The 23,146-nt window shown below is 39.6% G+C and overlaps 1 protein-coding gene across 2 annotated transcripts in view; it reads left to right on the top strand.

The window, feature by feature from the left end:
* Window positions 1–3,135: 3,135 nt before the first annotated feature.
* The window catches only part of TRDN (triadin), a 108,601-nt gene continuing 88,590 nt past the window's right edge, over window positions 3,136–23,146 (top strand). For both annotated transcript variants that reach the window (XM_043510898.1, XM_043510897.1), the window contains exon 1: window positions 3,136–3,612. In XM_043510898.1, the coding sequence (XP_043366833.1) occupies window positions 3,591–3,612 (22 nt within the window). In that variant the 5' untranslated portion in view covers window positions 3,136–3,590. The remainder of the gene's footprint in view (window positions 3,613–23,146) is intronic.

Here is a 23,146-nt window from a genome sequence, read left to right as displayed (position 1 = left end):
CTCTCTTAAAACCTAGCAGATCAAATGTCCCTTAATTATTTTAAAGTGTCAAGGGGACAGGACCAAGGTGTACATGTCAGCTGTCTTTGGCTGGAAGGGTTGACATGAATCCAGCTCAGTCTGCCTCTAGAGAGACAGGGTTTATATTTTCTTATAGTTCTGTCTTAATTTTATTCTATATCCAAAATGAATTGTTGACAGAGTAATGCTGATCTTTCATACAGTGTGACTGGTTCTATCCTTTAAAGAACAAATAATGGGCTTATGAGAGAGACTGAGATTGAAGCATCAAAGATAAGCGTATGAAAATGTCTCTAGGAGTCCTAAGTGATGCCCATATACATCCGAGACATGTTTGGATATAGTTTTAGGCTTCGGTTCACATCCAAAGCAGGTTAATGTTTGAATATGAGATTCCAAAATCTCAGAAGCTATATTCACAATATTTCAGCCCAGAATGAAGGATAAATTTTTGAGTACCATATAAAGGATCTGTGACACCAAGGACTACAAAAGGATCACAAAACTAATTGTAATCAATCATGGGTATAAGCAGGGACGGAATTCCAATCCTATGGTTGAAAAACCGAGGACCTGGAGCTAAAGGAAAATCTTGTCTATTTGTAGCAGTACTTCTAGCAAGACAAAACAAAACAAAATCTCACACACATGCACACTAGATTTTTAAATTTGAAAGCCTATATCACTGAAATCCAGCTAATTCTCCAAATCAGTATTTTTTTTCTTTACATTTTTTTTCTAAACCTCTAGAAAAATCTCATGTTAGAAAGTCAGTAAATGAGGAGTTAAGGCATCTAATCAGTTTCTTTCTGCTGTATATGCATTTACCACTTACTAGTGTCCCTCCCAATGTACACCACCCACCTAACCCTCACTTTACTCCCCTTTTGTGCTCAGAATGAACATATACATTTTTTGTATACATCCTTGACTAAGTGTGCAGTAAGACTTTGATAATATAATCCCAGGGTCCATCAAGTTACACCAGTTCTGCAAGTTTTCCTATAGTGCAAATTTGGAAGCATGAGCTGGGGCTAAGGCTGTTGTCTCTGACCCTGCTGCGTTTCTGTGCATTTACTGCAACACAAGACACTTTGCTTGACCTTAGCTTCATTTTGTAGGATTGGGTTTTCAGAATTCATCTGCTCCTGTTCCTTGTTTACAGGAAGGCCTAATCCTGTGTGACATCACTATAAAATACTATGGAAATTGTGATATCATAAATACAGGATTTTAATTTGAGGAAGAGAAGGAAGGGGGAAAAAACTAGGGAAAATCTCCAAATGTGTAATTTGTTAGCTGACAATCTAAAACCCTATTCTGTATTTCCTTGTTAACAAAAACTGACTTGATTGGCTCTCCAGATGTTTCCTTTAATTAGTGTGAAAGTTTTTTCTCCCTTCTCCCAATCCCTACCAATATAATCTGAATTATTTTCTGCCTCTAACCCCCCGCCCCCAGCATTATTGTCATGACAACCTGGAAATCCGCTCCTGAAAGATGTGTAGTATATGACTATATGAGCAATAAAATTTGTCATCTGAAATAGGAATTAATACTAAAGCTTGTCAAATAGGAAAAGCCCTTGGTTTTGCAAATGAAGTACCTACCTTGATTTGTTACAACTTGCTGCTCAGAATCTCACTTCCAGCGAAATTGTGATCTGCAGTATGTGGTCATGCAGGGGCCAATGGGGCCATAGAAAGCTTCCTTTCTCCCCTGTGCAAATGTATCCCTTACACGCTTCTCTTGGACTGCTACTTCCCCTCCAATGCAAGGGGTGGACACTGGGCAGAGTCTTGACTTTGCTACCCTGTCTCATGCTGGCCAGTGCAGTTCTAGGAGAAGTAAGCAGATATGAGGCTGGGACAGCTTGTCTCCTCTTTGGAGTCCTCACTTACTCATTCTAAATCATTTGCCTTCCCTTCTGCATCTCACCCACCATGCCAGACTTTTTTCCTTGCACCTTGCAACATAAATAGTTGCTTACTTCAGGTGCAGGGTAGATGAGAAGTGCAATTGCCAGCCCTTGCAATAGAAATGACTGTAGATTCACCAGTCACAAGGCTGATAGAGTCAGTTTCTGATTTCATGTGACTCTGTCTCTACATGCTGAGGAATGCTGGTTCAAGGACAATTTTTTGTCAATTTCATGTTATCGCCCACTAGTATAATCCTCCAGTTTTGGCATTTCAAGCACCACAGTGGATAGTGTATTTTGTTTTTTTAAATAAATCCACTAGAACTTTTTAAAAAATCTAATGATATTGAGTTTTTTGTAAAAGTTTGTTTCTAAACACATTTTATACTAAATTTGACTTGCTAGAGATCCTGGAATTAGGCCTGGGAAATAAAATCGGATCTGCTTAATAACTGTGGAGGTAAATGGATATAACCTATATCTTTTAATCCAAGTATTTTATTTACAAACATTCTGTAATGCTTCAAATAACTTTGGAGGTGAGAGAAGTAACTGAAGAAAAGACCAAGGTAAAGTTTTTAAGGGGTGATGTGCTATGGGGAGGGATAGTTCAGTGATTTGAGTATTGGCCTGCTAAACCCAGGGTTGTGAGTTGAATCTTTGAGGAGGCCATTTAGGGATCTGGGGCTTGGCCCTGCTTTGAGCAGGGGGTTGGACTATATGACCTCCTAAGGGTCTAACCCTGGTATTCTTCTATTCTATTCTATTCTATTCTATTCTATAAAATGCCTTTACTGGTTGTAAAAAGAAAAGGAGTACCCGTGGCACCTTAGAGACTAACAAATTTATTAGAGCATAAGCTTTCGTGAGCTACAGCTCACTTCATCGGATGCATTCACGAAAGCTTATGCTCTAATAAATTTGTTAGTCTCTAAGGTGCCACGGGTACTCCTTTTCTTTTTGCGAATACAGACTAACACGGCTGCTACTCTGAAACCTTTACTGGTTGTGTCTCAGTCACTAGGATTGGGAATCAAAGTGGAGAAAATTACCTACATTTACCCCCTCTGTTGTTGACTGGTAGACGTCATAGGACCCTCCCCAGTCCTTATAAGGCCAGGAAGAATGTGCCAAGCATTAAGTGTGCTAAGAATAAATTTGAGCTAGGATAGGGATAAGGTTACTTTGAACTCTATATTTCATGTTTTCTGATCTACCCCCGCCCGCCTGCAAAGAACTGTAATTATATTAGAGAAGCTGCAGGGGTTTTAAACAGTTCTTTCCAGTTCCTTTGCTTTTTGCTGCCTTTCCCTGCTCTGCTGTCCCCTTTGGATCTGGGAATTTTTATTTATAGGGTGTGTGGGTCTCCTGCTGAAGTTCCACTGTGAGGCACGGCTATTTTTGTTAGAAGCTGATACTTTAGTCTGAGCTGCAGGCATTGCCTTGAGAAAAGCTTAGGTTGTTCTGGGGGGCCAGGACTCTACAGAGAAGACAAGTTCAGAGAGGCACCAAAAAAAGAAACAGAATAGGAAAAGAGGAGGATCTTCTATCTTTTATTTCTGCATCTCCTGATAGAATCAGTGACCCAGAAGTATCTAAGCTGCCAGTATAACTTGATCTGTTTAGAATATCTCTTACCATCACCGCTATGGCTGAGATTACAACAGAAGGTACTGTAACTATTTTCAAATATAATTAATTGAAAACAATTTGTACTTTGACACTGTAATTGAGTCAGCATGTCAGTGTGATTTATTGCTTTTTTGGGAATAGCAGTTTTCCTGAAGGGTGGGTTTTTGTGTGAGAAGTGTTTGTCTGGCAGCTGGAGACTCTACTGCTAGTTAGTGAAGCTAGATCACCATATGCCTCTAAAAATAGCATTGGTCATGTAACCTGAGCAACCGAAGCTTAGACAGTGATCCTAAAGTGATACAAGAAGGGGAATGCATGCTGAACTGGAGCTATTGAGTTTAATATCAATAGGTCCAGTCCTGAACTCCTTACGCAGACAAATCTCCCATCAGCAAAATTGACAGTGAACTCTGTCAGAGTTTCACCCATGTCAGAACATCAGATCTCAGCTCTGTGGTGCTGATCCTGCATCTGGTTCAGTGGAGGCACGGGTACACTTGCAGAACCAGGGTCTAAATTTGATAGCTATGTTTTAATGTTAATTGAAGGTAAACAGTACTGATCCTGCAAGCCTTATCCAGGTAAAGCTCCTATGGAAGCCCATGAGAGTGTTGTTTGGACAACTACTCCAGGGTTAGGCCCAAAGAATGAGACGTAATCATATAAACCACAAAACATTTATCCTAACACATGAATATTTCATATACTTTAATATTTCCTGGCCATTTGTATTTAAATAACTTTTAGATGCATAACAATATTTTATCAACAATAACGCAAGAAGGAAGCTGTTTTAAATTCCACCTTTTTTACTCAAATATTGAATATTTTTAGTGGAATTTCATGCCAGAGTTTTTCCATTGTGCATCACTCTACTGATCATCTTCAAGTTTAATAATGACTTTTTTTAAAAAAAATAGGCTTATTGACAGTCTTCCGAAAGTTTATTTGTATTTTGCTTGTGATAGTGTTTCAGTATATTAAACTTGTACTTTTCATCCTTCAATTTTAACCATTCTGTTTGAGAGGATTGGCATTATTCATTATTGATGAATGAATCTATTTCCCATAGGCTGCAAAATTAGCAGTGTCAGAACTTGCAGTGTTCTTGCTTGATGTTAGCAATAGCAAACATAAGGCTGATGTGGGTGAGGAGCATGTGGCTTTTTTTTATTTTATCATCAGTGGTTGGATGAGTGTATATATATTGCTCCTGGCAGCAAATAGTACTAAAACAGGTGACATAGCCAGACAACTCTATCCCAAATGCTGGGGCTAGTTCAAGTAGAAATTCTTATCCAAATTTGGTGAAAACACTGCTCATTTTGTATTTGCTATCTGGAGGATTATATTTGTCCTCAGACATGTGCTGGGTAGTACTGCAGGTGTTAAAGGGACTTGTATACATGAATCGGAGGGAAGAATATGCTTAGGTCTGGTTGAGTGCTTTTGATTTGTTTTTTGTTCTTGTGGGAAGTTCCTTGCATATGGTAGATATTCCTAACTGACAAGCTCTAATGAAGACTGGCTCAAAATTAATATGAAATACACAAGGCTTTTCAATAGCATAAGTCATTTTGCGGGTATTACACATCTATATAACTTTTCTGTGTTGCTGAATCTGGCATCTGGTAATTGAAAAGAAAAGTTCTTTTAAAAAAAATCATACCTAGTACTGTTAAGAAGACTCTAAACATCCCTGTAACAAACTTAAAGTCTCTATTCAGCTGTAATGATGTGTATCTTTTGGCACTGTGTAAGGCAGTGGCAGCTTCAGGTGGTAATAGACGTCAATTCCATAGCAAACTGACCTTGAGTAGATAGGTTGATAGGGCTGTGGAAGCCATCTTCTCCCTTGTGTGTGGAGGAGGGTTATACTGATCATCTGATTTTTTTACAGCTGTTTCATTAGGTGGTGTAAAGTTTTAAGCCATGGCAACATACTATATTTTGAATTTGAGGGTATAATTAAGTTTCATGGTGGAGTATATCTGTCCTGAGTTGTTACTGTTGCAAATGAGTCTATATCATGGGAGACTTTAACTTCCCAGATATAGACTGGAGGACCTGTGCTAGTAATAATAATAGGGCTCAGATTTTCCTAGGTGCGATAGCTGATAGATTCCTTCATCAAGTAGTTGCTGAACCGACTAGAGGGGATGCCATTTTAGATTTAATTTTGGTGAGTAGCGAGGACCTCATAGAAGAAATGGTTGTAGGGGACAATCTTGGCTCAAGTGATCATGAGCTAATTCAGTTCAAACTAAATGGAAGGATTAACAAAAATAAATCTGCAACTAGGGTTTTTGATTTCAAAAGGGCTGACTTTCAAAAATTAAGGAAATTAGTTAGGGAAGTGGATTGGACTGAAGAACTTATGGATCTAAAGGTAGAGGAGGCCTGGGATTACTTTAAATCAAAACTGCAGAAGCTATCGGAAGCCTGTATCCCAAGAAAGGGGAAAAATTCATAGGAAGGAGTTGTAGACCAAGCTGGATGAGCAAGCATCTTAGAGAGGTGATTATGAAGAAGCAGAAAGCATACAGGGAGTGGAAGATGGGAGGGATCAGCAAGGAAAGCTACCTAATTGAGGTCAGAAGATGTAGGGATAAAGTGAGAGAGGCTAAAAGTTGAGTAGAGTTGGACCTTGCAAAGGGAATTAAAACCAATAGTAAAAGGTTCTATAGCCATATAAATAAGAAGAAAACTATGAAGGAAGAAGTGGGGCCGCTTAACACTGAGGATGGAGCGGAGGTTAAAGATAATCTAGGCATGGCCCAATATCTAAACAAATACTTTGCCTCAGTCTTTAATAAGGCTAAAGAGGATCTTGGGGATAATGGTAGCATGACAAATGGGAAGGAGGATATAGAGGTAGATATTACCATATCAGAGGTAGAAGCGAAACTGAAACAGCTTAATGGGACTAAATCGGGGGGCCCAGATAATCTTCATCCAAGAATATTAAAGGAATTGGCACCTGAAATTGCAAGCCCATTAGCAAGAATTTTTAATGAATCTGTAAACTCAGGAATAGTACCGAATGATTGGAGAATTGCTAATATAGTTCCTATTTTTAAGAAAGGAAAAAAAAGTGATCCGGGTAACTACAGGCCAGTTAGTTTGACATCTGTAGTATGCAAGGTCCTGGAAAAAATTTTGAAGGAGATATTAGTTAAGGACATTGAAGTCAATGGTAAATGGGACAAAATACAACATGGTTTTACAAAAGGTAGATCGTGCCAAACCAATCTAATCTCCTTTTTTGAAAAAGTAACAGATTTTTTAGATAAAGGAAATGCAGTGGATCTAATTTACCTAGATTTCAGTAAGGCATTTGATACCGTGCCACATGGGGAATTATTAGTTAAATTGGAGAAGATGGAGATCAATATGAACATCAGAAGGTGGATAAGGAATTGGTTAAAGGGGAGACTGCAACGGGTCCTACTGAAAGGCGAACTGTCAGGTTGGAGGGAGGTTACCAGTGGAGTTCCTCAGGGATCGGTTTTGGGACCAATCTTATTTAATCTTTTTGTTACTGACCTTGGCACAAAAAGTGGGAGTGTGCTAATAAAGTTTGCAGATGATACAAAGCTGGGATTTATTGCCAATTCAGAGAAGGATCGGGATATTATACAGGAGGATCTGGATGACCTTGTAAACTGGAGTAATAGTAATAGGATGAAATTTAATAGTGAGAAGTGTAAGGTTATGCATTTAGGGATTAATAACAAGAATTTTAGTTATAAGTTGGGGACGCATCAATTAGAAGTAACGGAAGAGGAGAAGGACCTTGGAGTATTGGTTGATCATAGGATGACTATGAGCTGCCAAGGTGATATGGCTGTGAAAAAAGCTAATGCGGTTTTGGGATGCATCAGGAGAGGCATTTCCAGTAGGGATAAGGAGGTTTTAGTACCGTTATACAAGGCACTGGTGAGACCTCACCTAGAATACTGTGTGCAGTTCTGGTCTCCCATGTTTAAAAAGGATGAATTCAAACTGGAGCAGATACAGAGAAGGGCTACTAGGATGATCCGAGGAATGGAAAACTTGTCTTATGAAAGGAGACTTAAGGAGCTGGGCTTATTTAGCCTAACTAAAAGAAGGTTGAGGGGAGATATGATTGCTCTCTATAAATATATCAGAGGGATAAATATAGGAGAGGGAGAGGAATTAATTAAGCTCAGCACCAATGTGGACACAAGAACAAATGGGTATAAACTGGCCACCAGGAAGTTTAGACTTGAAATCAGACGAAGGTTTTTAACCATCAGAGGAGTGAAGTTTTGGAATAACTTTCCAAGGGAAGCAGTGGGGGCAAAAGATCTATCTGGTTTTAAGATTCTACTCGATAAGTTTATGGAGGAGATGGTATGATGGGATAATGGGATTTTGGTAAGTAATTGATCTTTAAATATTCAGGGTAAATAGGCCAAATCCCCTGAGATGGGATATTAGATGGATGGGATCTGATTTACTATAGAAAATTCTTTCCTGGGTATCTGGCTGGTGAATCTTGCCCATGTGCTCAGGGTTTGGCTGATTGCCATGTTTGGGGTCGGGAGGGAGTTTTCCTCCAGGGCAGATTGGAGAGGCCCTGGAGGCTTTTTTGCCTTCCTCTGTAGCATGGGGCATGGTTGACTGGAGGGAGGCTTCTCTGCTCCTTGAAGTTTTGAACCATGATTTGAGGACTTCAATAGCTCAGACATGGGTGAGGTTTTTCATAGGAGTGGGTGGGTGACATTCTGTGGCCTGCGCTGTGCAGGAGGTCGGACTAGATGATCAGAGTAGTCCCTTCTGACCTTAGTATCTATGAATCTATGAATCTATGAGGGAGCTTGCAAGTTCAAATCCACAGTGCAACAAAATCTTACAACTTTTGAGTGCATGAACTGCTAGTGACTTCCTGTCCTTAATAGTATTAAACTTACTGCTCCTTTTATCTTTGTTATACTGACAATCCCACATCATCCAGGCTGTCAGTCAGAACTTGCCTCATGGAATATCATACATAAATGTTAGCACTGCATGGCAACCAGAGAGCATGGAACCATATGTTCTATGACTGAAGAGAAGGCCTTAATGCTACCTTTGCAGTTTTGCCCACTGAACTAAGGAAAGGTTCTCTAGCTCTGGTGGGCTGGGGTCATGTCATTTTGATGCAAATATCTAGACATCTTTTCTGTGACACTCCATTTCAAGATAATGCCCTTCTTAGTGTTAATTATGCAGGATGTTTAGGGCATGATTCATCACTACATGATTCATGCATATAGATTCATGCATACATAACTTCAGTTTTACCCCAGAAATGTAATGCTGTTGAAATTAATAACATTTATCTGCAATATTAGAAACAGAAATGCACTTTATAAAATCTATTATTTAGCAATACGTAGCATTCCTAGGTCTGATTCAAAGCTCAGTACGAATATTGACTATTTCATCCTCACAACACACCTGTGTGCACGGTAAACCTTACATTTCCAAATGGGAAAATATACTGAGAGGTTAGGGGCTTAGTTGTGAGCCAGACTATGAGCATGCTCAGGGGAATAATAAAGGGGATCATACTCCGGTGTGCTGGCTACTGTGACATTAAAAGTCATAACATGAGAGGGAGAGAAGCTGCCACCAGCTTGGTCCCTACCTCCCCAGATGGTTAAAGAATGAAGAGAGCTTTTGTTCTGGTCTCCCAATGCTCTAGCTAGCACAGCTGATCCAACACAGAGGGGAAGTAGTCTATGCTGGGGGTAGGCATGCCACGGAGCTACTAAGAAACCGGATCTGAACTGTCTCTCTGATGGTATGTCTGTACTTGGAGTTGGAGTTGGAGGTGTAATTCCCAGCTTGAGGAGACATACCCACACTAGCTCTGATCTAGATAACGCACTAAAAATAGAGTGTAACTGCAGCGGCTGAGGCACTAGCTGCCCTGGGTATGTACCTGTCTGAGATGCTAGAGGCACAAATGCTCAGTCATAGTTCAGTCTCTAGTGTGCTCCTGGTAGCTATGCATCTGTACATTGCCCGTTAGTCAGGGCAGATTGCAACGAGCCAGTTTAGCCTTAAGTGAGTTACTAGAGGCTCCACAGTTTATCAGTGACAAAATCAGGATTAGTTCCTGGATTTTTGTTCTGTGCTCAGTTCAGTAAACAAGTAAGAAAAGTTTATATAGTCATAAAGCATTTGAAAAGGCAGGTTTAACAAGGTTTGCATACTTTAAAAATAATGTAGGTCATCACAGTGATACTGAGAAATAACACGAGGGGCTGGAGTACAGAGCCATAAAGATGTGCAACACATGCTTTGGGTGTGCTTACGCCAGAAGCTACACGTAACCTTCAATAGCCCAGAAGTTCACACACAGGATACTCAAACAACTGCTCACTCGGAAGTGTTAAATGCATAAAAGACATTTCTAAATGTTCTCAGTTCAAAACAAACAAGTTTAACAATATTTTATACCATGAAAGAATGGCTTCCTTATTCATTTGACTAAGATCACAAGAAGCACAATTGGGAAAGTAACTCAAATACTTTCCTGATGGACTGTTTTTTCTCTAAATTATCCTAAATTCTCAATTACTGAGGGGCAATCTTCACTCAGTGATATATTTTGCTTTCCACCACCAACTCTCTGTATAACTTTCTTCATGAGTAATGTACCCGAATGCATGGATGCTAAATATCTAAACTGTATTCTTAAATTCATTCACCTAAATTTGGGTTATTGCTGATTATGCACTATCTGTATTTTATGACTTTAAAAACAAACTTTGTATCTGTGGTAATCTAAGCACTATACCCAGATGTACAGTCACTCTTTTCATAACCTATGTATGATATAATTTTTTAACATTAGGTTTAATAAAATTTTCAATTTACCTGATGTATCCTTGATCAGGAGGCAAATGGCATATCCTGCTCTTGCAAAGGGATGAAGCAGATATTTCTATCTGACTAATCAGATTGTAACATGTATATTACTGAATAATATATTTTGGAATATTGGGCCTGATTCTGATACCCACCTGAATCTGCCTCCCTTTTTGCGAGGGAACAATTAACTTCCTTCCAAGCACCTAATAATGCTTACAAACTAATTGTAGCTGCAAACTTGAATCTGCATTTTGTGGACAGACAGACACACATATGACAGTGTTTCTACATCTGGCCTAGTGTTTTTAAATTTTATATTTTAGTTTAAAATTAATTGAAAATCCCTAGAATTCTTAGAGCTCTTTAATCCTGAAGCTTTCCATGTTCTGTCTATATACCAGCAATGTATTTATGCACTGTAAAATTGTCTGTATTATTAAATTCAGAGTAGTAATCAAAAATAACTAGCAATAAAGTTTTAAAAAATTCCTTTCCCCAAATGAAAGTCAGACTCATTGAAAGTCAGTGGAACATAGTGCATAGGCTCTTTTGAAAACCCCACTAGGTGCCTAACAGAATCTCTTGGTGCTTAAATACCTTTAAACATTTGTCCATTAGGCATTTTTAAAAAACGATTACCCATTGCCCCTAGCATAAACGGGTTTGAGACTGAAGCTGATCCATGCTGCTTTAGTGACAATGTTGAGAGCTAAAACCTGAACTTCACTCTGGGAAAATAAAAAAATCAGTTCTGTTTTAAAGCAGGTTTCATAACACAGGGTTGGCTTCAGTCCAGGTTGCATCAAAGTCAGAGAAACCAGAGTTGCCCTAGATGAGGCAGGTCAGCTGCTTACAGAGGGAAAGAAGCTTTCTCTTTCTTTTTGAGGCTAATGTTGCCTAGTTTCTGCTCTATTTAAGCAGATTGAACAAGTGGACAATGTCCACTTTATCAGCTAAATGCTTTTTAAACACTCCAGGTTAAGTCCTGGCCCCAATGAAAGTAAAGGAAAACTTCCTTTGACCTCAGTAGGTCCAGAATTTCATTCCTACTTTATATTTTTTTTATTCATTGTTGTTTTATGATTAAAACTCATGTTCTAAATATAGAAAGTTAATTCCTAGGAAATAGCATAATAGTAATAAATTTTATTTAGAAACCCTTCACCCTGCTGACATCCCTGTTGAGTTGTTCTGAGGGTTTGGCAGTTTGATAAGTTTAAATAGCATAAAATATACAACCAAATGGTAAAACCCAAAAGTAGCATCTTTAGAGAAGTGCATGAAGGAGGGTCAAATCTGTGATTCAGAGGTATCTCCAGCAGTCTTTTAAAACTGAGGAGGATGCAGAGATGGATGAGCGACAGCAGCAATGGTTCCATGCCCTAAAGACTTTAGAATGATGAGCTCTTTGGTGTTTTACTAATTTGAAATCAATTTAAAAGTATGGCCAACAAAAGCTAACAGAGGAGAACAAACCTAATGTTCTTTATCCTTTTTTAGTTGTTGTTGTTGTTGGCTTTACATTGACCTGTCAAACTGGTAGCAGAGAACATGACGTGAGTAAGCAGATATGAACTGTGCATCTAAAGACTTAGCTGGAAACTATCAGCAGTCAGTTATATTCTTCCTTTGTTTTATCCCACATTCATGGTCCTTGACCTGCTCTAAATATTTTTATTAGGGATCATGATTATTTCAAGATTATGTATTAGTCCATTAGACAAGAGGATGAATCAGGAAATGTTTGCATCCAGTAACTTGTCTCAGTGCATTCGTTCACATTTGTGTGGGTTTAACACCACCCCTTGACTTTATGCACATGTGCATCTTAGGGTATGTCTTCACTACCTGCCGGATTGGCGGGCAGCGATCAATCCAGTGGGGGTCGATTTATCACGTCTAGTCTAGACACAATAAATTGACCCCTTAGCACTCTCCCGTCAACTCCTGTACTCCACCGCCACGAGAGGCACAGGTGGAGTCGACGGGGGAGTGGCAGCAGTCGACTCACCGTGGTGGAGACATGGCGGTGAATAGGTCTAAGTACGTCAACTTCAGCTACGTTATTCACGTAGCCAAAATTGCGTAAGTTAGATCGATCTCCACCCCCTCCGCCCCCCGTGTAGACCAGGGCTAAGGGTAGAATTTGATCTAAAAGGACATAACAAAAGTTGCATGCAAGCATCTGCAGAACTAGAATATAATGTTTGATTATGTCTTAAATTTCTTCTGGACACTGAGACTAATCCTCAGCCAATCAGTATAGCTTCATGGTAGGCAGTGGAGGTAGAAAGAGTTACACCAGTGGAGGGTCTGGCCCTATTTTTTTCCTTTTCCTCTGATCTCTTTTATAGAAGATTCTCCCATTTTTTTGCTCTGTAATCTAGACTCGCCATCCAGGATTTGACAGGGAGTAGTGCAACTCCCTAAACAGAGGAAAGACCACAGCTGCATGTTGTAAATACAGGAATTATCAGGGAAATATGGTTGGGCAAGTGGTAGTCAATTGAATAATTCTTCAAACTCACTAGAAACTCCGATGAAGTGAGCTGAAGCTCATGAAAGCTTATGCTCAAATAAATGTGTTAGTCTCTAAGGTGCCACAAGTACTCCTTTTCTTTTTGCGAATACAGACTAATAGGGCTGCTACTCTGAAATCTGAGGAATAGAGGTGATCTTACACAAGGAGTGAGACCCTTCTTTGTGGGGCAAGGGAAGGCTAATATACTCATTCATTGAGTCTATCTACACAGCAGTTGGGAGATGTAATTCCCAGCTAGGTAAACATACCTGTGCTAGCTCCTCTTGAGCTAGCATATTAAAAGTAGCAGTTTGACGGTGGCAGCTTGGATAGGGTTGTACCTGGATGGCTAGTTTGAGCCACCGCCATGGCCACACTGCTATTTTTAGTGTGCTGGCTTAAGTGGAGCTGGCACATGTACATCTACTCATACTGGGAATTACATAGCCTTTGTCTACATCAAACTGTCTAATCTGGTAAAACCCATTTAGGGCCAAATTCAGCTGCGGCACAACTCCATTCAAGTGGAGTTGCTTGTGTTTACAACTAGTGCTGGATTTGGCTCTTAGAAACCAGGTTTCAGGAAGTCTCTTGTCCTCTTGGTTTAAACCCCCAATTGGGCCAGGCAATGAAAGAATTAGCCCTAGTTCAGTTCTGTAGTTTGCCTTCTTGAAGTCCGCTCTAGAACTCAGTATGAGTTTGTCTCTAGACTTAAAGTTCCAATTAGTGCTACTCGAACCCATTTTCCAAAAAAAAGAAAATATAAAGTAATGGAAATGTAGACAAACTTTCTATCTGGAGAAGCCTCTGCTTTCTATCTTCAAAGATAGTTTAAAGAAATCCTTTGCATATATATAATGAATAAAGACTGGCTACTCCCTGTACATGCGTGTGTTCTCTCAACATCAAAAGTATCCCCATACCTTTGCCTGGAGTCAAATTGTCAAAGGCACAATGAATCTATGCCTTTGTTGAATCCTTTGGTATGTAAATGAAATATCTTTCCTATATTCTACTACCTAGACTTAAGCTGTGGTTTTCTGTGCACTTCAGAACAGCTGAATCTCATTTCAGTCCTTGCAAATAGTTACGTTGATTGTGAGAAACCAATCATAATGTTTTCTCATAAATATTCCATTCTTGTTTTCTAGAACTAATTTTATATCTATATATGAAGTTATGGCGCTCATATGGCCTGTAACTTGCACATGTTTTACATATAGGACCCAGTTTCGTCTTTAAACTCACCTAGGGTGACCAGATAGCAAGTGTGAGAAATCGGGACGGGGTGGGGGGTAATAGGTGCCGGTATAAGACAAAGCCCCAAATATCGGGACTGTCCCTATAAAATCGGGACATCTGGTCACCTGCCAATTCCTGCTACAACTGCTGTGCAAGCATATCTGAAGGCAGAATGGGACTTGGGAAATAAATCCCCACCTCTTTAGTTATTTTATACTGTACCTATTGTACAGATCACTAGTCACTCAGTACTTTTGCTTCACATGTGTTGTATATTCCATGCAGCCACTGTAAGACTCATGTATCTGATGTGTTTGTTAGTTCCCAATTGTTTTCCTTTTTAGGAGCAGTGATGAAGAATTGTATTAGTGAGAGAAATTCTCAGTGATGTAACTGTATGGTTATAGTCAATGCAAGAAAAGCAGGAATAACAACTGTAGTGTAAATATTCAGCTTCAATAAAGTCGGAAGTATGCATGTTTTATTTGTTATTAGCACTTATCTAATTACCATTGGAACTGCACTTGATTTATATAATAGTAAAAGAAAAGGAAATTAATACAGAAAGGTCGGATGATGAATAGTCCCTTGACCAGAATATAACAGGCTGTGAAATCTTTTAGAGATGTACATTGAATAACTTAGTATCTCTCTGAAGCTTCAAAATTCAGAAAGGACTATCAACTTCTAAATCTGCAAAGGATATATCTATCTGTTTTCATTACACTGGCAAAGATATGAGCCTGAGACTGCTATATGAATATTAAAGAAACTTCAGAGAACTGCTTCAAGCTTTGTTGAAACAATGAAGAATACATGCCAGTATCTTTGATATTTTAAAATCCTAAAGATAGAAAGTTTAAGGATTGCTTCTATGCATATTAGTAAAAAAAATGGGGGAGGTACAAATGGTTTGAGATGTGGGGGGGATAATGACAGCCTTCCTTTGTGACCTTGGACAAGTCACTTAGGGCAGTGGTTCTCAACCAGGGGTACTTACAGGGGGTACATCAACTCATCTAGATATTTGCCTAGTTTTACAACAGGCTGCACAAAAAGCACTAGCAAAGTCAATACAAACTAAAATTTCATACAGTCAATGACCTGCTTATACTGCTCTATATACTATACACTGAAATATAAGTACAATATAAGTTGACTGATTTTATAATGGTAAAAATGAGAAAGTGAGCAATTTTTCAGTAATAATGTGCTGTCACACGTGTGTATTTTTATGTGTGATTTTGTCAGCAAGTATTTTTTAAGTGAGGTGAAACTTGGGGTATGCAAGACAAATCAGACTCCTGAAATGGGTACAGTAGTCTGCAAAGGTTGAGAGCCACTGATTTAGGGCTTGTCCACATGGGGACACTCTGGTAAATTAATTATCTAAAGATGTGAATTAAAAGCAGATTAGTTAAACTGCATTACACTCCTGTGTGGACTGTGTGGACTCTTATTTAGAAAGAAAGTGGCCTGTGTGGACTGTGTGGACTCTTATTTAGAAAGAAAGTGGCCTTCATTCAGTTTAGCTTAATTTTAAAATAGCCTTAATTCAGTTCATTTTAATTCTGAATGAATGTGTGCACACAAAGTTTTAATGCAGTTTAATCCACTTTTAGTTCACGCCTGTAGTTAGTTTGGATAAACTTTCCAGAGTGTCCCTGTGTAGACAGGGTCTTAGCCTTTTTGTGCCTTGGTTCCCCATCTATAATGTCGGGGTGGTAATAGTTCCATACCTCACAGAGGAGTTGCGAGGATAAATATATTAAAAATTATAGGGCACGCCAATACTATGATAATGGGAGCCATATAAGAACCTAAAATAGAAACAGAATTTAAGTTTGAATATGAATTTGAGATTATATGGGAGGTCATTAAATAGAACACATTGTCTGTATATGGTATGCTTGAGGATCACCAGAAGATTTGCATAATGCAGCAAGTAGGACTCTGAGATTAGTGTATAGACTAAAAAATGCTTCCTTTCATTTGATGTCATTTGTATTTCACCTATGTGGCGCAAAGTGAATCAAGGAATGAGGGAAATTTTGAGGGGACGAGGGTTGATGGAAGTAAGACAATTGTGCAAAAGATCTTTTAAAAAAACAGCAGGTTTGAAAAAAGGAAGGAATAGTAGCCTTATAGTACAAATATACATACTCAAATCCTGTTCTTCTCTTTCCTTTCCCCATTGGGAACCAATGGCCTTGAACACAGCAGAATTGGCGTTGTCACGCAAAACAGGGGTGCTGCACGCCAGAGGGGTCATAGTGGGTTCTCCCTGTGAGTCACTGACAAGAGCTCTCAAGCCTGGAAAGCACTTAGAAGGGCTTCTTGATGTGGATCTGAGACTAGTCAATCTGCCAGTGCGCAGATCCATCATTACAGTACACACAGGATACTGCATCCTTGAGGCTACATTAGAAGGAACAGACTGGCTCTGCAGCAGATAACTTTTGGCCTGAAGGAGTGGATTTATTTTCGATCCCCCATGGCATTTTCATTTTCACAACTTTGAGGCAAAGATTGGTCTTGTAGTCAGATATGAGGAAGATGGGGGAACAGGCCTTTTTGTCAAGGTAAACCATCTTCAAACGATCTACTCTTTCAAGACTTTAAGTTCTGGCCTTCACTAGGAAAATAGGTTGGTATAACTACATTGCTCAGGGGTGTGAAAAATCCACATCCAGGAACGATGCAGTTAAACTAACATGAGCCTGGTGTAGACAGCGCTAGGTTGACAGGAAAATTCTCCCATCAATCTAGCTATTGCCTCTTAGGGGAGTGGACAGGAGAAGCCCTCCTGTCAACATAGGTAGCATTTTTGCAGCTGCACTGCTGTAGCATTTCAGTGGAGGTGTAGATGTGACATATCAAGGGTACAATTTAGACTAGTGAGTAGCTGTACCACCCCCACCGTCTAATCTGGGGTGCCCTTTATACTATTTTGCTGCTGTTGCCTCCAGTCAGGTCTGCTCTCAAAACAGCCTCCAGCATGCAAGTCACACTCAGTCCCAGATCAGAGGGCAGGGATGGTAGAGTTATTCATTAGTAAGGCTGCATGTCTGTCACGGAGGTCATGGATTCCATGACTTTCTGTGACATCCGTGACTTCTGCAGTGGCTGGTGCCAGCTCAGGAGCAGCCCCTGGGCCACCAGCAGCAGTTTGGGTTTGGGAGGAAGCTCAGAGCTGAGGCAAGGGGTTGAGGTGCAGGTGGTGCTGGGGGGGGGGGCTCTCTGGCTCCCATGGGCAAGTTCTGCAGCTCCTAGGCAGAGGGGCCACGGAGCTCCATGCGCTGCTGACACCCGCAGGCGCTGCCCCCGAAGCTCCCATTGGCTATGGTTCCTGGCCAATGGGAACTGCAGAGCTGACGCTTGTGGAGGGAGCACCACTAGGAGCTGCAAGGACATGTGGAGCTGGATAGGGAGCCTGGGAGCCCTGCCATCCCTCTCCCACCATACTAGGGGGGTCCCAGGCCTCACGCTGCTGCCCCCCCCCCGCCAGCACCAGTAGAGGTCCTGGGCTGCACACCACCACCCCCGCAGCACCAGTTAGGCCATCCCCCCCAACAAGTTTTAGTTAGAGATATATAGTAAGTCATGGACAGGTCACGGGCTGTGAATTTTTGTTTACTGCCCATGACCTGTCCATGATTTCTACTAACAATACCTGTGACTAAAACATAGCGTTACTCATTAGTCTAGACTGTACCCTGGGTATATCACAGTAGACAAGCCCTAACATTGCAACTGCTGTTCAGACTGACTGAGTCCCTTAAATTTGGAAGGCAGTCAAGCATTATTTGATTATCCAAGTTAGGTTTGCAAACCACTTTGCTGAAGTCCACTCAGTAGCTATTCAGTCTTTTGGACTCATGTAGAATGCCAATCTATTTTGTCCAGGGTCTTATTTTTTTATTCAGGTAATGGAATCTAGGGAGGCTGATGGATTTCAGAAAAATACATATAACTAAAGTGTAAGTAAGTGGATGCCCCCATTTGTGAATAGGGTAATTACAGCCAGGTGTTGTTGTTTAAGCATGGAGATAAAACATGGAGTTAAGCATGGAATTGTTTTAAACATGGTCTGTGGCCTCATATGCATGCTAGTGCAGTTTAGATACACACCTGATGAAATGAAATAATTAAATAATAATTATTTGGTAAGCTCTCAACTCTGCATAATTATGTAAGGTTTGGATGTTTTCAAATTTTTAAGTAAATCAGCTTTCAGAGTAGCAGCCATGTTAGTCTGTATTCGCAAAAAAGAAAAGGAGTACTTGTGGCACCTTAGAGACTAACAAATTTATTTGAGCATAAGCTTTCGTGAGCTACAGCTCACTTCATCGGATGCATCGGATGCAGTAGCTCACGAAAGCTTATGCTCAAATAAATTTGTTAGTCTCAAAGGTGCCACAAGTACTCATTTTCTTTTTTAAGTAAATAAGTTACTCTTACCATATGAACACTATTACATGAGGATGCCGTATATTTGGCATTATTTACTATACCATGTATGTTGAGAACTTTCTTGGATTGGGTTATACATTTTAGAATCTTAATTCAAGTACTGTATAGAAAGGGATGTTTTAGATATGATATAATCATTAAGATATTCAAAATAAACCATCTTCTATTTTAGACATATTTGAATTCAAAGGATTTTTATCTTACCTTTCACTGAATGTGTTTAAAGCTTTATTATCCTACCAATAAATCTTCCAGATTAATCTCTTTCAAGATTAAAATGTCACTCTTCTGAGTCACACCAACAATTAAACTGGATCATAATCTTCCTTTCCTTTCAAAGGACTGAGTACTGTAATGAAAACTTCTTCCTAAGGTAACACGCCTTTTAAATAGATAAATATTTTACTGTATTATGGAGAAAAAACACACATTGTTTACTTTCTATGATTCAATGAGTCATGACTTTTTGAGAAAGTGAAGATGTTGGTGAAAAAAATTATATTTCTTAGTAGTTCATTGGTAGTTCAGAAGTGTTGCTTTATAACTTTGGCATTCTATTACTTGTAGAATATGTGCATATAATGTGTTGTGACAGAAACTTGTAAAGAAAAATACATTATTTTTAGATTTGAATGTACTCTGACAGAGCTATGAAAGAGCAAGCGGCGTTATAAATTGGGCCAAATTCATGCCTGGTGTAACTCCACTGAGTTACACCAAGCATGAATATGGCTCTGTGTCCAGGACCTTAGTCATGTTCTCTATAGATCCAAAGGACTTGATGTAGTGTAGCTCAAAAAGTGTTCTACATTAAAATTACAACATGAAAGAGTGAGATGAAACATCTCTGTGCCTTTTTATGCTTTTTATGTATATATTATGGACCAAATTCTACTGTGAATCTCAGGCAAGAAGCTGATTTCTAATGATTCCTCATAAAATGGCATCTCCTACACATATTTTCACAGGTTATATTTCACATGTTCTCAATCAAGTTGGTGTCACTATAAAACTCCATTTGTGTAACCTTTCTAAATCAGTAGTTTCAGAACTTTAAACAGGAAAAATATTGCACTTCTCCAAATGTCATCTATCAAATTATGGCCCATCATGCCCCCCCCCTTATTTTGAATGCACATGATGCAGCTGAACCATCCGATGAAGTGAGCTGTAGCTCACGAAAGCTTATGCTCTAATAAATTTGTTAGTCTCTAAGGTGCCACAAGTACTCCTTTTCTTTTTGCGAATACAGACTAACACGGCTGCTACTCTGAAACATGGCTTTTACAGTTACTTCTGATGGGTAGTCCATGAAGTAGATGTGCAGAGTTACATGTTTGCATATATACATCTGCTAATCCAAAGTTCTTACTGCTTTCAGAGGCAATGCTGGTGCCATGATTTACATTTGTGGATGTGGGAGGGGTTGCAAGCACTTTTGGAGTACAGAATTAGAATTCAAAACAACCTTGGCAAATTGGAGAATTGGTCTAAATTCAACAAAGACAAATGCAATGTACTTTACTTAGAAAGGAAAAATCAAATGGAAAACTACAAAATGGGAAATAACTGGCTTGGTGGCAGTATTGCTCAAAAGGATCTGGGGGTTATAGTGAATCACAAACTGAATGAGTCAATGATGTGATGCAGTTGAGAAAAAGGGTAATACCACCCTGGGGTTTATTAACAGGACTGTTATATGTAAGACACAGGAGGTAATTGTCCCACTCCGATCAGCACTGGTGAGGCCTCAACTGGAGTCGTATGTCCAGTTCTGAGCACAAACATTTTAGGAAATTGGGCAAATTAGAGAGAATTCAAAGGAGACTAACAGAAATGATAAAAGTTTTAGGAAACCTGACTTATGAGGAAAGGTTAAAAAAACGGGCATGTTTAGTCTTGAGAAAAGTAGGACCTGATAAGTCTTTGCATATGTTAATTGCTGTTATAAAAAGGACAATGATCAAGTGTTCTCCATATACACTGAAGGTAGGACAAGAAGTAATGGGCTTAATCTGCAACAAGGGAGATTTAGGTTGAATATTAGGAAAAACTTTGATTTTCAGGATAGTTAAGCTCTGGAAAGGGTTCCAAGGGAGGTTGTGGAATCTCCATCATTGGAGGTTTTAAGAACAGGTTGGACAAACCTGAGGGATGGTCTAGGGTGACTTAATCCAGCCTCGGCTCAGGGAGCAGGACTTGATGACTTCTCAAGATCCCTTCCGCATTGTTATGATTCTATGATTTTTGAGACTGGCCAAGTGTGAAAGGGAATATTTAAAATCCTGTTTTGGATCTGACATGGAAGTGAAGACTATTTTCTCTTCTCCATAATGACATCCAGAAATCTCCTCTATCTGAACTGTTCCAGTTCTGGATAGAAAAGCAGTACTTGTGGCACCTTAGAGACTAACAAATTTATTAGAGCATAAGCTTTCGTGAGCTACAGCTCACATCAATGCATCCGATGAAGTGAGCTGTAGCTCACGAAAGCTTATGCTCTAATAAATTTGTTAGTCTCTAAGGTGCCACAAGTACTCCTTTTCTTTTTGCGAATACAGACTAACACGGCTGCTACTCTGAGTTCTGGATAGCTTAGTGAAACCAGGTCATCATTTTCCAGTAGCATAGATGAGTATCTCATTGATATGGATTTCCTAAATCATTCAGAATTAGACTGGGTTAATATCAGTTAGGGCAATGTGTATGGAAGGAACAAACACAAGAGCAGAGGTATTCACACCTCTGTGGTTCAGGAGCCAAATTAGTGATCAGCATTACCCAGAAGAGCCACAGTAGTGTGAATTCATTGTTTCATTTATTATAGTACTATATATTCATATTTAAATGATATGATGGGAAATATTTAGTTTTTATTCATATATTATTCTCACAGCAAAATGATTTAGTTGGGGATTGGTCCTGATTTGAGCAGGGGGTTGGACTAGATGATCTCCTGAGGTCCCTTCCAACCCTGGTATTCTATTCTATGATTCTATGATAGACCACATATTATTGTTATTTTATCAACTACAATTGGTTAATAACATAGTAAGAGCATCCTTATTGGTTAACAACTTAGATTGGTTAATAATTAAATCACAGTGTTTTAATATCATGTGCTGCAAAGAGCCGCTGGAGATGCATTAAAGAGCCACTTGTGGCTCATAAGCTGCAATCTGAGTATCACCACACTAGGGCATCTTTTTGTTTTCTCCAATTGAATTTACTGGGTTATTAAATGTTCTGGAGGAACTTCAGATTGCTAACGGAGCGGGACCTATGCCCCAGTAAAATCAAGTGAGGAAATATTTGGGTGTGGGACAAAGGTAACAGCAACCCTGAAATGAGTGTTCTTGAGGCCATTGATTTTTGGTAACTCTTGCACCAACAGATCCTTTTGCATAAGTTTATTGAAAAAGTGATGCAACTCTCGCAATATCTGAATTTCTTAGGTTTCAGGTTTAAATAGGAAACATATGGCCTTGTAGTCTCATTTGCTGATGATCTCTTAGCAATGGACAAAGGTCAGATGTCCACTGTGTTTCCTTAAATCTGTTCACAGCCCTCTATTGCTGATTTTGTTGATTTGGACTGTTACCGGGGTGGACATTATTTTTTTTTGAGTGATTCTGCTTTATTTCCCGCATCAGAGGGATCCCATAGGGTCCTGCTGGCAATTGCTCATCTCTCTTAAAGGTGTTCTTGTTTAGCATTCTGAAGCAAGTGGGGAAGAAAGTGAGATGTTTTGGGCTGTGTGGCACTGTACCTGCATGGTATGCAACAGTCTTTTTTCCCCATCAAACCTGGATTGAACAGTGTTTCTCTTTTTCCAGCATGTGGCCAAGATAAAATCTTGAGTGAGATGGGCTGAGGGTCAGCGTACGCAAGACTGAATTGATGCTGATTGATTCAGGGATGGTTCTAGAAAGAATAGTGGGGATAGTGGCTGTGCCCCTACTGCTGAGAGGTTTTGACAAGCTTGGTTTGTAATATAGTTAGTATATTATCCTTGATTATTGCTGCAGTCTCGTGTAGTTTTGTTGCCCAAGAGTTCTGTTACACTTCCCAGGGATATCTAGGGTTGTGAGGCACTTCACCACCACCACCTGCTCTTAGCGTTAGGTAGCCTTGGTCTATTCCTGCTATGGGTCAGATCCCCAACTCCTCCAGCTACAGCAACTTGAGCACTTTTTGTTAGGCCTCTCAAGCCCCACTGTCACTTACAGGTTAGCAATTGGCACAACCCAACCTTTGAGCCTTCTGAGGGTCTCCCTAGAATGTCCACCTTCTGATCCAATGGACACACTCAGTATTCACAGGTTTCAGAGTAGCAGCCGTGTTAGTCTGTATTCGCAAAAAGAAAAGGAGTGCATCCAATGAAGTGAGCTGTAGCTCACGAAAGCTTATGCTCTAATAAATTTGTTAGTCTCTAAGGTGCCACAAGT

The sequence above is a fragment of the Dermochelys coriacea genome, chromosome 3 (assembly GCF_009764565.3).
Source record: "Dermochelys coriacea isolate rDerCor1 chromosome 3, rDerCor1.pri.v4, whole genome shotgun sequence".
NCBI lineage: Eukaryota > Metazoa > Chordata > Testudines > Dermochelyidae > Dermochelys > Dermochelys coriacea.
Note: the sequence above shows the minus strand (reverse complement) of the source record. Positions and strands in the feature narration are given on the sequence as shown.